Here is a 14,287-nt window from a genome sequence, read left to right on the forward strand (position 1 = left end):
CATTTGCTTTTGTGTCATTGAACCTTATTCTACTACAAGTTAGGTTGCCTATCTAGCCCTGTCAAAAAAATGACTGAACACATCTACTGAGTCACACAAAAAAGGATAGCAGAGATCTTTTCATTGTTTCTTTTCTGTTTATTAAATTTTAAAGATAAAGCTCTAAAAGTGTTATGCTACCAGCTGGTGAGAATTATAGGAGATAGAGATGTAAAGGTAGTTTATAGGAGGAAGAGAGGGTACAAATATGTCCCAAGAGAGAGGTAGCAAGAGGCTACCTTTTATGGCTGAAAAGTGGGAAATGGAGACTCATTTAAGAATGTTGAAATCATATATTTTTAGTCCCAAATAAAAGAAGTTATCACCAAAAATACAAAGAAAAAAGTAATTGGCTAGAAATGTGAGACCTTGGTTTTCATTTATGTATCTACTTCTGTTTGTTTATAAAGAGAGTAGGGTTCAATTGCCATTTCTAGAGTAAACCAAGTTCCTTGTATTTCCTTCTTAGCTAATGCTCACTAACAGATCTAAGGGTCTAAACCTTGGACTGAGGTTCCTAGCCCAGTATTTGCTTCTCTGGCTTACAGAAGCCACCATCTTCATATTTGCTAAGAAACTGTTCCCTTAAGATGATTTTCCCCTGAAAATTCCACAGAATATTGGTACATCTAGTCTTTATGTTTGGTAGAAAGATTCAGCAATTTTACTTTAGCTGAAAATAAAATTGCTTTCTGCCATTTTCATGTGAGAGGAAAGTATTTAATATTTATCTCAGTCTTGCAGACAGTTTCAGATCCTGGAGATACACAAATTTTCCCATCAAACTCTATTGACTCTTAATCTTTTTCATGCTTTTGTCCCTTTTAGAGTTCCTAGAATATTTTTCTTCTTCATTGGAATTAAAACTTGAAGAAATATGTGTACTAGCAGCATGTATGGGGAGAATTTTACCACAATTAAAAAAGAGGTAGACTTAGATTTGGGTAGGGAAAGAGAGAGAACTATTAGTATTTCAGGGTACCTACATCATGTGGCAGACAAGGAGACATGCTTTCCATACTTTATTATCTACTATTTTCAAATGAGGTATCTGAGGATTAGAAGGTTCAGTGAATCCTGGAAGATCAGGAAGAGGGTGGTGGAGCTGAGACTCTTTATCCACTCAAAAATGTAGCCGAGCTTTGTGGAAAAGGGAGGACTAAAGGCCAGAAAGGGAAAGTAAGATTCAAAAGAAGCAGGTGGTGCTGGAGCCCACAGCTACCTGGTGAGAAGGGAATGTCCTTACATCTTTGTAAACAAGATAAATGAAAATACAATCACTAGAGTAAGTGGGGAGAGAGGGATGTTGGGTAAAAAAGCATATAAATCATGATCTGAAATTATAATAATATCGATTCAACATAAAAGTTAGGACATGAGGAAGATGGGGTATGATATCTGGAAGAGATGAAAGGAGGTAAGAATATACTAAGGATAAAGATATTGATCTGCTTTTAAATACTGAGCATTAGTATGGATAGGATAAGAATACGAATAACCACTATTGAAATAACAGTAGAATGTGTAATTTTCATACTCATGGGGAAAGAAAAACCAGACTTAACTCGTGGAAGATAGACAGGAGAAAAAGTGAAGTGAAACAAAAAGATAAAATAAAATGTCTGAAAAAAGCTCAAAGAATAATTAGTGTAAAAGTGTAGTGGTTAAACTTATCCAGCAGATTCTTTAATGGATAGAAAACAAGACGCTATAGTATTTTATTAAAAAAATTCAAGAGAACACAGGCTAATGTAAGGTGATGGAAAAATTTATACTTGTCAAATACAAAGAAGAAAAAGGTACAAGAAGACCAAGGGAGTGAAATGAACAGGAACATATCCACATGTAATAATGTAGCTTTGAGGTACGGAAAACAATAATTTATGGCGTTAGACATTGATTTAGCAAATATAGTTATAAATTTAACACAGTCCTCTCAGAAACCAATGAAGCAATGAGACAAAGAGAGATTTGGATAACAATTTGATCTCTCATGTATATAGAACTTATTCAACAAAAGCAGAGCATACTTTATTTCAGAGGGCATGTGGATTAGACACAAGCTTCAACTTTCAATGAGTCAGGAAGCTCCAAATTCTAAAAAATCAACAGCATAGAGGTTCTCTAACAACAGTGCTATAAAATCAGACACTATTAACAAAAAGATAGCAAAAACATCCTATATATCTGGATATGAAAAGACATACTATGAAATAACCCTCAGGTTAAATAGGAAATAATAACAAGAATAGCAAAGTTTTAGAGCTGAGTGATAATAAAAGCACAGTAGGTGAGAGATAGAGCTAATGGAATACTTTCAAGGCAATATATAGCTTTTGTTACCCAAGAGAAAAACACTAAGTCCGGAATCCTATAAGCCCAAGGTTTGACTCAAGTAACTAGAAGAACTGCAACACAGTAAATCCAAAGAAACAATAAAGGAAAACAAATCAGAGAAAAGAAATACAAATGCGGTAATAAAGTAAAAATAATTCATAAAAGCCAAAGAACCAGAAGTTCATTATTTGAAAAACTTAATAGGATAGATCTTACTTTTGAACAACAGATGAAGAAAAAACATCTCCATGTACCATGATAAACACAATACAAAATAGGTAAAAGAGATAATTACAGATGATATTTTTAAATCCACTAAAAAGAATATAAGTTTTTACCAGTATTATGTGAAAAGGATACATGGCTAAGAAATTGATACAAGAAAAAAAAATCTTAAGTAAATCAGAAAACAATAAATTGTAATGATTATCAAAACTTAGTCCTTTCTGGCACAGGAAAAAAGACACAGTTTGACAAAAGAGTTTTGTTTAACACTCATGAAACAGAAAATGCTTGTTTAATAAACTCTCTTTGGAACAAAAAAGAAAAACCAAGCTATTATGTTTGATCTTGATAACAAAAACTAGATAAGTTGGCTGGGCACAGTGGCTCATGCTTGTAATCCCAGAACTTTGGGAGGCTGAGGCAGGTGGATTACTTGAGGTTAGGAGTTCGAGACCAGCCTGGCCAATGTGGTAAAACACTGTCTCTACTAAAAATACAAAACTTAGCTGAGTGTGGTGGTGGGTGCCTGTAATCCCAGCTAATTGGGAGGCTGAGGCAGGAGAATCGCTTGAACTGGGGAGGTGGAGGTTGCAGTGAGCCCAGATCGTGCCACTGTGTCCAGCCTGGAAAACAGACTGAGACTCTGTCTCCAAAAAAAAAAAAAAAAAAAAAAAAAATTAGGTTGAGAAATTATTGGCCAACTTCACTTATGACATTCAAAGGGCTAAGAATTCAAATCTAGCAGTATATTAAAAAATAATACCTTGTGACTGAGTTGAATTAATCATAATACGGAAAAAATAGTGAATTATTATTTTAAAATTTGCTAATGTAGTTTACCACATTAATGGCATGGAACAAGCAATTGTGTCATCAGTGATATAGGAAAAGCATTTCATAAAACCAATTTTTTAAAAAAAGTATCAACCCTTAGAAAACTTGAAATAGAAGGGATATTTTTAGCTTGATTAAAGGCTTCCTATTAAAAACCTAGAGTAGACATCATTCGTAATACAAAAAACAAATTTAAACTCAGCCCTCTTAAGGTCAGGGACAAGACAAGGATGTCTGTGTTACTTCTGCTTCTTAACACGTTACCAGATACTTGACCAATGCGGTACAACAAAGAAACACGAAAGTAGGAAAATTGCAATGAAAGATATGATTGTCATTTCTAAGTGAAATCATATATATAAAAACAAAGAGAAGGCCGGGTGCAGTGGCTCACGCCTGTAATCCCAGCACTTTGGGAAGCCAAGACAGGCGGATCATGAGGTCAGGAGATCAAGACTATCCCGGCTAACACGGTGAAACCTCGTCTCTACTAAAAATACAAAAAAAAAAAAAAAAAAAAAAAATTAGCCGGGCGTGGTGCGGGCGCTTGTAGTCCCAGCTACTCTGGAGACTGAGGCAGAAGAATCCCTTGAACCTAGGAAGCGGAGCTTGCAGTGAGCCGAGATTGCGCTGCTGCACTCCAGCCTGGGCGACAGAGCGAAACTCTGTCTAAAAACAAAACAAAACAACAACAAAAAAGAGAATCAGCAGAAACCATTAGAAGCAATGCAGGAGTTCAGCTAGATTGCCAGCTATAAGAACATAGAAAAATCAATGCTTTCTGCTGTATTGGGAGTAACTAATTATAAACTATGACAATAATAAGATACCATTTATAATAGTGACATAAACTAAAAGCTATCTAGGAATAAATCTAAGATAGAATGCATAAAACATATAAGGGAAATTTAAAACTCTATTACAAGAGTTTTATTATGGTATTAAAGAGCATAAATTCAGCATTCATAAATGGCTTCATTGAATATTGTGAAGATGTCACATTCCCCTCACCCGTTTTACAATTTAAATTCAGTCTAATCAACATCTAAGAATTTTTTTTTGAAAGGGGCAGAGTGGAGGCTAAAATTTATATGGGATAATAAATACAGAAAGAGGAGCTCTATTTTTCTTTAGACATTAACAATATACAGCAGGATCTGGCAAACTCCCCCTATAAACCAAATCTGGGCTGCTGCCTGTTTTTTCAAATAAAGTTTTACTGGGGCACAGCCACGCCTACTCATACTGCTTTCATGCTGCCATGACAAAGTTGAGTAATTGCAACAGACACTGTGTGGCCTGCTGTGTCTGGTCCTTTACAGAAAAAAAAAAAAAATGTGCAAAAATGTGCGACCTCTGTTCTACAGCATCTGGCTCTGAAGCAGAATAGAAAGGAGTCTAGACTTATTCCTGTGTATATATGGGAACTTACTGTAATCATTCCCAGGAATTGGTACTAGGAAAATTGGCTCACAAAAAGAAAAATGAAGCAGTTTCTATATTTCATACTATAAACAAAGTTCCAAGTGGAATAAATACCTAAATGTTAAGGATGAAAATATAAAGTTGATAGAAGAAAATATAGGAATATACATATTTGCAGCCTTATGGTAGAGAGGGATTTGTTCGGAGAGATTTGCAGAGCACAAACTATAAAAAGAAAATTGATGGACTTGGAATACATCAAAATGAATGATTTCTGTTCAATGGAGGGAGCAATAGAGAAATTAACAGATGGTGAAAATATAATTATTGTGTTTAATAGACCATGATCAATATTTAGAATATACAAGGGGCTCTACAAAATTAGAAAATTGAAGGGAGGAGAGCAATATAAAAGAGGACAAAGTATATGAATTGGCAATTCATAAGAAGAGAAACATGCATATACACACACATCACTATTAGAGACAAATGAAATTAAAAGGAAGAGACGTCATTTTACCGTTCAATAATTAAAAACTTGGAAAGCAGGAGGTACTATCAAATGCTGGTAAGGATGTAGGAAAATAGAAATCCTCGTATATTGCTGCTGGGCATGCAAGCTGGTGCATATATTTTAGAAAATCTGACCTGAATCCCAACAATGGGATGCTGTGATGGGAATCCAGGGAAACGTGTAAGAACGGTAGTCACATTGTAACTTGTGGTAAAAGGTTGTAATCAAGCTAGCTCTACAGCACTAGAGGAATGGGCAAGGAATACTACAGTGGAATGCAGTGAAGGAATTGTTTATACCAACATGGATGAGTTTCTAAAACAATGTTGAGAGAATACAGAAGAATGGGATTTAAAACCTACAATTTATATACAAATTTAAAAACCATGTATAAGGGCCCTGTGTATTTTTGACAAAAATGTATGTACACAAACATGTAAAGAGGATTCTGAATAATACATTAATTATGAAAAAGTGAATTTCTGTGGTGGGAAGGGAGGGAATGGGACTGAACACAGAGGACAAAAAGGAAAATGATTAGAAAAGTGAAAAGAAAAAGAAGAGCCTTTCATGGGCTCTTGATAATAGTAGCTCATCAAGTAGAGCCTGTGCGAAGTCAATTCTGTTCCATTATCCTGAGGGAGAAACAAACTTCTGGGACTGATTTCTTCTGGCAATGTTAGATCCAGGTGCTCAGACAGTGTCATCAGGTATGGGTCTCTGTGTCTTCACTGTCTTTGCCTCAGTGTTGGCTCTCATATCAAGCCAGCTCTTTTTTTAGGAAAACTCATAGCTGTTTCAGGTTCATATTCTACCAGTTTGGCAACTCAGTTGAAAGAAAGTGGCCTTGTTACTAATAGCAGTATTACTCTGAAGGATGTCCTTGCCTTTGATTGACTCATTTTGTGTCCTGTGTCCACTCCCGAACCAATCATATGTCAAAGGACTATGGGTGCCTGGGTCACTTGCCCATCCCTAGAACCAGGTAGTAGCAATAGCCCCACATGTAGAATATGGTGGGGTGTTACTAAAAGCAAAAAATCAAAGTGGTATGGCTAAGACTATAAGGAAGTAGATTCTGGGGAGGGAAATAATCACAGGTCACTTGAATCAATGCTGTTTGTAGAATGGTGGATGTGATTTGCCATCTTTATTCTTGAAAAACAAGAAAAAAATGAAAAATAGCTAACTCCAAATATCTGAAGCACTGCCACTTGCATGATACTTGTTTTGTATGATCCCAAGGAATAAAGTCGTGAAAAACAGATAGACTTGGTATAAAGAGCAACTATGTTATTTGTAGAGTTGACTGTCTCAGGAGGAATGTGTAATGGACTTCCCATCGCTGGACATATTCAAGCATATGCTAGGCAGCCATTTGGCAGGAATTCTGTAGGGAAAGGCCCAAGGATTGGGAGGATAGTTGGGTTTGGTGAGTGGTTCTGAATCACCTGGACAGCTATGGAAGCCGTGTTTGCTGGGCCCTTGTCCCAGAGTTTCTGGTTCAGTAGGTCTGGGGTGGGGCCTCAAAATTCGCATTTCTAATAAGTTCCCAAGTGATGCTGATGCTATTGTGGAGGGACCTCACCTTGAGAACTGTTGGGTTTTTAATGAGCTGGTTGTAAATGTTCTAAAAACCATTATCTCGTACCACTGGGGCAAAACTTCCCATCTTATTTCTTTAGTACCAAAAATGTGTACAGTTCTGGCTATGTGGGTGCGTCCATAGTAAATGACATTTGCACAGCTCTCTGTCTTGTGTGTCATTGAGAATATTAGAATCATTAAACAATCATACATTATTCACATGCTATACAAAATAAGGAACAATATACACTCAACATGTTGTTCTTCTGCTTTCACACCAACAACAACAATCAACAAAGACTACTACTGTGACCAAATGTGTGGGTTTTTTTTCCCCCAACACACCAAGCAGCGGACACCAGCTGGATGTCCTTTGATTAATTTCAGAAGAATTTGATTGTTATGTACCTGGAGATAGCCTCAGGTTCCACAGGTTGAGGGCTCAGTGCCATGAGACTGGCCCCTGACTTTCAGACACCAGTTGCAAGTCTGGGCCTCTGGAACTTCCAACTGACTGACTATAAATCAGGGACCCCATGGTCCCTTCTTTGAGTTCAGTCAATTTGCTTGAGCAACTCAAAGAATTCAGGGAAATACTTAAGTTTACCAGTTTATCACCACAAATATTACAAAGGATACTGATGAAAAGATGCATAAGGTGAGGTATAGGGGAAAGAGCATGGAACTTCCATGTTCTCCCAGGGCAAGCCATCCTCCAGGAACCTCTGCGTGTTCAGCTATCCAGAAGCTCCCTAAACCTGTTCTTCTGGGTTTTTACAGAGGCTTCATTATGTAAACATGACTGATTAAACTGTTGACCATTGGTGATCAACTTCACCTTCAGCCCCTCTCTCCTCCTGGGAGATTGAGGAGTGGGGCTGAAAGTTCCAGCCCTATAATCCTGCTTTGGTCCTTCCTTTTTTTTTTAATTAAATTTATTTTATTTTATTTATATATATATATTTTATTATATTTTAAGTTCTAGGGTACATGTGCACAACATGCAGTTTTGTTACATATGTATACATGTGCCATGTTGGTGTGCTGTACCCATTAACTCGTCATTTACATTAGGTATATTTCCTAATGCTATCCCTCCCCCCTCCCCCCACCCCACAACAGGCCCCGGTATGTGATGCTCCCCACCCTGTGTCCAAGTGTTCTCATTGTTCAATTCCCACCTGTGAGTGAGAACATGCAGTGTTTGGTTTTTTGTCCTTGCGATAGTTTGCTGAGAATGATGGTTTCCAGCTTCATCCATGTCCCTACAAAGGACATGAACTCATCTTTTTTATGGCTGCATAGTATTCCATGTATATGTGCCACATTTCTTAATCCACTCTATCATTTGTGGACATTTGGGTTTGTTCCAAGTCTTTCCTATTGTGAGTAGTGCCGCAATAAACATACGTGTGCATGTGTCTTTATAGCAGCATGATTGATAATCCTTTGGGTATATACCCAGTAATGGGATGGCTGGGTCAAATGGTATTTCTAGTTCTAGATCCCTGAGGAATTGCCACACTGTCTTCCACAATGGTTGAACTAGTTTAGAGTCCCACCAACAGTGTAAGAGTGTTCCTATTTCTCCACATCCTCTCTAGCACCTGTTGTTTCCTGACTTTTGAATGATCGCCATTCTAACTGGTGTGAGATTGTATCTCATTGTGGTTTTGATTTGCATTTTCTCTGATGGCCAGTGATGATGAGCATTTTTTCATGCGTCTGTTGGCTACATAAATGTCTTCTTTTGAGAATTGTCTGTTCATATCCTTTGTCCACTTTTTGATGGGGTTGTTTGTTTTTTTCTTGTAAATTTGTTTGAGTTCTTTGTAGATTCTGGATATTAGCCCTTTGTCAGATGAGTAGATTGCAAAAGTTTTCTCCCATTCTGTAGGTTGCCTGTTCACTCTGATGGTAGTTTCTTTTGCTGTGCAGAAGCTCTTTAGTTTAATTAGATCCCATTTGTCAATTTTGGGTTTTGTTGCCATTGCTTTTGGTGTTTTAGACATGAGGTCCTTGCCCATGCCTATGTGCTGAATGGTATTGCCTAGGTTTTCTTCTAGGGTTTTTATGGTTTTAGGTCTAACATATAAGTCTTTAATCCATCTTGAATTAATTTTTGTATAAGGTGTAAGGAAGGGATCCAGTTTCAGCTTTCTACATATGGCTAGCCAGTTTTCCCAGCAACATTTGTTAAATAAGGAATCCTTTCTCCATTTCTTGTTTTTGTCAGGTTTGTCAAAGATCAGATATTTGTAGATGTGTGGCATTATTTCTGAGGGCTCTGTTCTGTTCCATTGGTCTATATCTCTGTTTTGGTACCAGTACCATGCTGTTTTGGTTACTGTAGAGTTGTAGTGTAGTTTGAAGTCAGGTAGCATGATGCTTCCAGCTTTGTTCTTTTGGCTTAGGATTGACTTGGCAATGCAGGTTCCTTTTTGGTTCCATATGAACTTTAAAGTAGTTTTTTTCCAGTTCTGTGAAGAAAGTCATTGTTAGCTTATTGGGGATGGCGTTGAATCTATAAATTACCTTGGGCAGTATGGCCATTTTCACAATATTGATTCTTCCTATCCATGAGCATGGAATGTTCTTCCATTTGTTTGTGTGCTCTTTTATTTCGTTGAGCAGTGGTTTGTAGTTCTCCTTGAAGAGGTCCTTCACATCCCTTATAAGTTAGATTCCTAGGTATTTTATTCTCTTTGAAGCAATTGTGAATGGGAGTTTACTCATGATTTTGCTGTCTGTTGTCTGTTATTGGTGTATAAGAATGCTTTGTCTTCTTGTGATCAAGCCCATCCTGAAGCTACCTAGACTCTTAGAGGCTGCTAGACACCAGTCAATCATTAGCATACAAAAAGACATCACTTTGGAGTTTCTAAGGATTTTAAGAGTTGCGTGCCAGGAAATGGGGTTGAAAGCCCAGTGCATATTTCACAGTATCACAAATAGCCAACTATTTTCTAATTTCATCCTTTTTATAATCCTTTCTCTGTTTTTCTGTAGATTGATCCATGTTCATCAGTTTCATATTAGGCTGTTCCCGAATTAGAAAAATGAAGTAGTTTTCTAGGGATGGTGTTTCTTAGTCATTCACAAAGTGTGTCTTAGCCATTCACAAAGTAACTTTGTCATGTATTGGCATCCACCTGATTGAAAAGTCATTCCTTGGTGCTAGATGGATTTGGCTTTTCTCAGCTGTGCCATGTGCCAAATTCCCTTCAGCCTCCCTTTCCTGCCCCCGGCTCCCCATGGCTTTCCCTCAAAAGGAAGACGCAGAACATTTCAGGTACGTTGCTGCTTTGTGGCCCTATTACAACCAGGAATTGTTCTAGTTTTGAACTCCGTTTTGCTCCTTCCTTCTTTTTAAAATTTTTTTTTCTCCTTTATTTTGGAGATTTTACTGGAATAGTTGTCTGGAAGTGCTCATGTTTTTGTAATTGTAGGCAAGGTCAGACGGTGTTTGTACTTGCTCTAAATTGCTATTATAGAACACAAACCCATTTGAGAGAAGCATTTAAGAATTAGAAGGTTTATAGTTAATACTTAATGAAAATTTTCAGCTTAGCAGACATGACAAAATAGATGGGTAAAAATAAGTACCTGACAAATAGGGCCTTGTGGATTTGAGTTAAGGTGGCACCGTGAAGTGCAGAGGGAGTGAAGGGGAAAAGCTGTTGTATTGTCCACGTGCAAGCTTATGCTTGAAAATTGCTAACTCTAATCAAGGAAACACTGGTAGGGAGAGTGGAGTATTTTAGAAAGACTTGCCCAGAATGCATGTTGGGAACATTCAATGAGGAACAATTTCAATGGCATCCTCTCTGCAACTAAGAATCTGTAGTAATAGCATTTGCTTTCTTTAAGGTGGTATATGAACTGAGTTTCTTATTTGAATTTTATAACTATCCATTGTCTTTTCTTTTAGACTTCAACTGTGAGGACATGTCGTTTAGATTTGGCCAACATCTCATCAAGCCCTCTGTGGTGTTTCTCAAAACAGAACTGTCCTTCGCTCTTGTGAATAGGAGACCTGTGGTACCAGGACGTATCCTTTTTTTTTTTTTTTTTGGAGAGGGAAAATAAAAGTCTTCCGAGCCTAACCAGCCAAATGAATATAAATACAAGATTGGCCTCCAGTCTGTCCAAAAAGGTAAATAAAGAATCCATCTCCCTCCCACTTTGGAGACACCAGGTAAGATGTTACTCACATTTATTCTGAATCCAGTTGGTGGCACCAGTAATATGCTTGATCAGTGTTGCAGAACTTCTGAAGAGAGTTGCTTAGCAACCGTGGCTTTGGAGGTGAATTTTTGCTTGACCTTTTCACTACTATAGCTGAGTAAATAAATAGGTGCTTCTAAAATGAGCCCAGTGAATATCACGGGCACTTGGTTTTCAGCTTATCTGTTGTGAATTTTAATAGTAGATTGGGTGGTGCCTTTGTGATGTGGAAGTAAGAGATGTAAGGATTTGAGACTGACTTTGTTGCTTTACCTCTTGGAGACCATTCAAGTTATGCGTTTTAATTAAATTTATATTATAGATATACTTACAGTTTTTATTAGGACCTGAAATAGCATTTTCTCTTGGGAAAAATACCAGCTTGTAGATCATTGACCAGTGTCATTTGTGGAGTTGTTTTATTTCCCTCTGACCGCTGAGTTGTAGTCTTTGCTCCTATAGACTTCAGTAGGAGCTTTATTCTTTTGCAGTGGGAATAACAAGTATTGGTGAAATGCTTGGGGAGTTGTTTTTATGTTGTTGAAAGTATCACCCCTGATTGTGTGCGTGTGAATTTTGTACGGACTCTTCAGGATGTTTTTCTCTTTCCTCCTTAACTTAGTTTACCATGCAGAAGGCAACAGAATAAAATTTGATATTTTCAGATAATAAGTATTTTCCCCGCTGAGACATGATTTTGCTTTGAAATGAATTTCTTAGTAATTCTGAATGTACAAATATGCCAAGAGGTTTTTCAGAGTAAGCTACATTTTTTTTCCAGTGAAAATGTGGAAAGTGCTCGAGAACTTTATGAACAAGCTTCCTTTCTAGCCATGTAACTATTGTATGCTGAAAAAAAAATACAAATAAGAAAAACATGTACCAAAAGATAATTGTGATTGTATTATAGACTCCCAAATTTCTGGAGTCCAAATTCTAGTCAAATTAATTGTATTAATTTAGAAAACTAATAAGCAATAATCTAGTAAATATGTAAGTTTTTCTTAATATTTTAAACTTTTCTTTTAAATGTATAAAATGAGTCTAAATAATATTAGAAAACTATTTTCTTCTGTTTATTAAAAAAACACTAGAATGATTTAGAAAGGCCCTAGAAAACAAAACAATTTTTAATTTTAATGCCAATTGTGTATTGAAATCTTTTAAAAGACCTGAATTTCTTGAAGTAACATTTTATTTTGCTGTAAGTTTGTGGTGGGCTTTTTCTTTTGGGGTTTTTTAAAGCAAAATGTCTGTAAATTCAGGTGTTAAATGAATATGGTTTAAATGCCATCTCTCTCTAGGTGCCAGCTTTAACTGACTTTTAGAAAAGAAATAAAGGGACCTGGGATGAAAATGTGAATTTAGACAAGATCTGTTTGTGTAAATTCACTCTCATTCCTATGAAAATGAGAGGTCACAGAGATGTACCACTTTTTTTTTTTTTTTTTTTTTTTTTTTTCCTTTTGAGGCAGAGTCTCACTCTGTAGCCCAGGCTAGGTTGCAGTGGCGCAATCTTGGCTCAGTACAATCTCTGCCTCCCGGGTTCAAGCGACTCTTGTGCCACAGCCTCCTAAGTAGCTGGGATCACAGGCAGGCACTACCACACTGAGCTAATTTTTGTATTTTTAATAGAGACGGAGTTTCACCACGTTGGCCACTTTTTAAAATGGTTAATAATGGAATGAACTCTGCTTTGTAGTTTTTTTACTCGTATCTTGAGAGTAATTTGATTTTTCAGACTTTTTAACAAACTCAGAAAAAGTGATGTATAAAACCAGGGCATACCTGAGTTTGAACTCAAGAAAAGTAGAAATGTCTATGTCTAGGAAAGGTATCTGTAGTGAATAGTGAGCAAATAGTGAATGACAACTAGTTTCTTTCTGGATGGCACTGGTGTCGCCATTTGGGAAATGAACCCTGTTCAGTTACTGTATATTTGAGTAAATACCAAGGGCTTGGAGAATATTTTATTAAAATTAGCACACTTCAGTTTGTTTGGAAGGTAGCAAGAAGGATCCAACCCTTTCTGATTATAAGAACAGTGAGAACCAGAGCATTTTTAAAATCAGTATACTCTGTAAGGCTAATTAACATCTGCAGTATTTAAAACAGTCTCAGGGCCAGTAGACAACGTATTCAGACAATGCTTTTTATGTGATGATTTTGTAACTTTTTATTTTACTTTACCTTTATAAACTCTGCCATGTTACAACTGGGAGACGCATCTTAATGAGGTACTCATTTGCTTGCAGAAAGCTCTAGTCTTTTGTCCTGAGACTTGTGAATGGAAGATGTGGATAGCTCTGTCCACTAACATTTCATAAATAAACAGTGAGATGTCTAGAGTGGGCTTTTATCTTCCTCTAGTATTCTATCCTGCCTGCCCTAGTCTAGCCCTTAGGTGTGGTTCATCTAGATTTATGCCGTCTCCCTGCCTCTGCGCTTTTCCAATGCAGCCTATAACTTTACCTGAACCACAGCCCTGACCATATCATTCTTCTCTTCCCTTGTTAATAAACCAATAATGAATGTCTGTTTTTTGAGGATGAAGTCCAAATTCCTTAGAATAGTTTTTAAGGACCTTCATTGTACTGGCTCAGTCTCCCCTCTTTCCGGCTGTTTCCTGAATATGTGTTGTACTATCCCTTTACCATACTTTCTCCTGCCTCTCACCTCAACTGGAGATTTTGCCCATCCTTTTCATTTCATCTGAAGTGCTTTGATAACTGTCCCACCCTCCTAGGGAAAAAAAAACAAAACAAAACTCTGTCCTCTTTGTTTGTGACACTCACTTCCTTATTCTCATGTTTATTCATTCAGTACTTTATTACTGAGCTCATACTCTGTTCCAGGTACCAAGACCAAACACACAGCCCAGTCCGCCTCATATCCAAAGTATGTGCATCCCTATTTCTCTCTGCACTGAGTCATTCCTTCCTATGGACGGGACCTGCTCTTTCACATCTCTTTTTTCTTAGCATCCAAATGTACTGTGTTCACTGAATCTAAAGTGAAACTGGAAACATCAGGAGTATATGCATTGTTCCCGTTAACAGAATAGGGAGACAGGATGTGCTGAAATCCCACCTCTTCCCA

At 37.2% G+C, this 14,287-nt stretch overlaps 1 protein-coding gene across 22 annotated transcripts in view; it reads left to right on the forward strand.

The window, feature by feature from the left end:
- Positions 1-14,287, forward strand: part of FHIT (fragile histidine triad diadenosine triphosphatase) — a 1,508,090-nt gene that overhangs the window by 697,781 nt on the left and 796,022 nt on the right. For all 22 annotated transcript variants that reach the window (XM_054479715.2, XM_063661901.1, XM_063661894.1 and 19 more), the window contains one exon: positions 10,893-11,012. In XM_054479715.2, coding sequence (XP_054335690.1) covers positions 10,910-11,012 — 103 coding nt within the window. In that variant the 5' untranslated portion in view covers positions 10,893-10,909. The remainder of the gene's footprint in view (positions 1-10,892; positions 11,013-14,287) is intronic.

The sequence above is a fragment of the Pongo pygmaeus genome, chromosome 2 (genome assembly GCF_028885625.2).
Source record: "Pongo pygmaeus isolate AG05252 chromosome 2, NHGRI_mPonPyg2-v2.0_pri, whole genome shotgun sequence".
NCBI classification, from domain to species: Eukaryota; Metazoa; Chordata; class Mammalia; order Primates; family Hominidae; genus Pongo; species Pongo pygmaeus.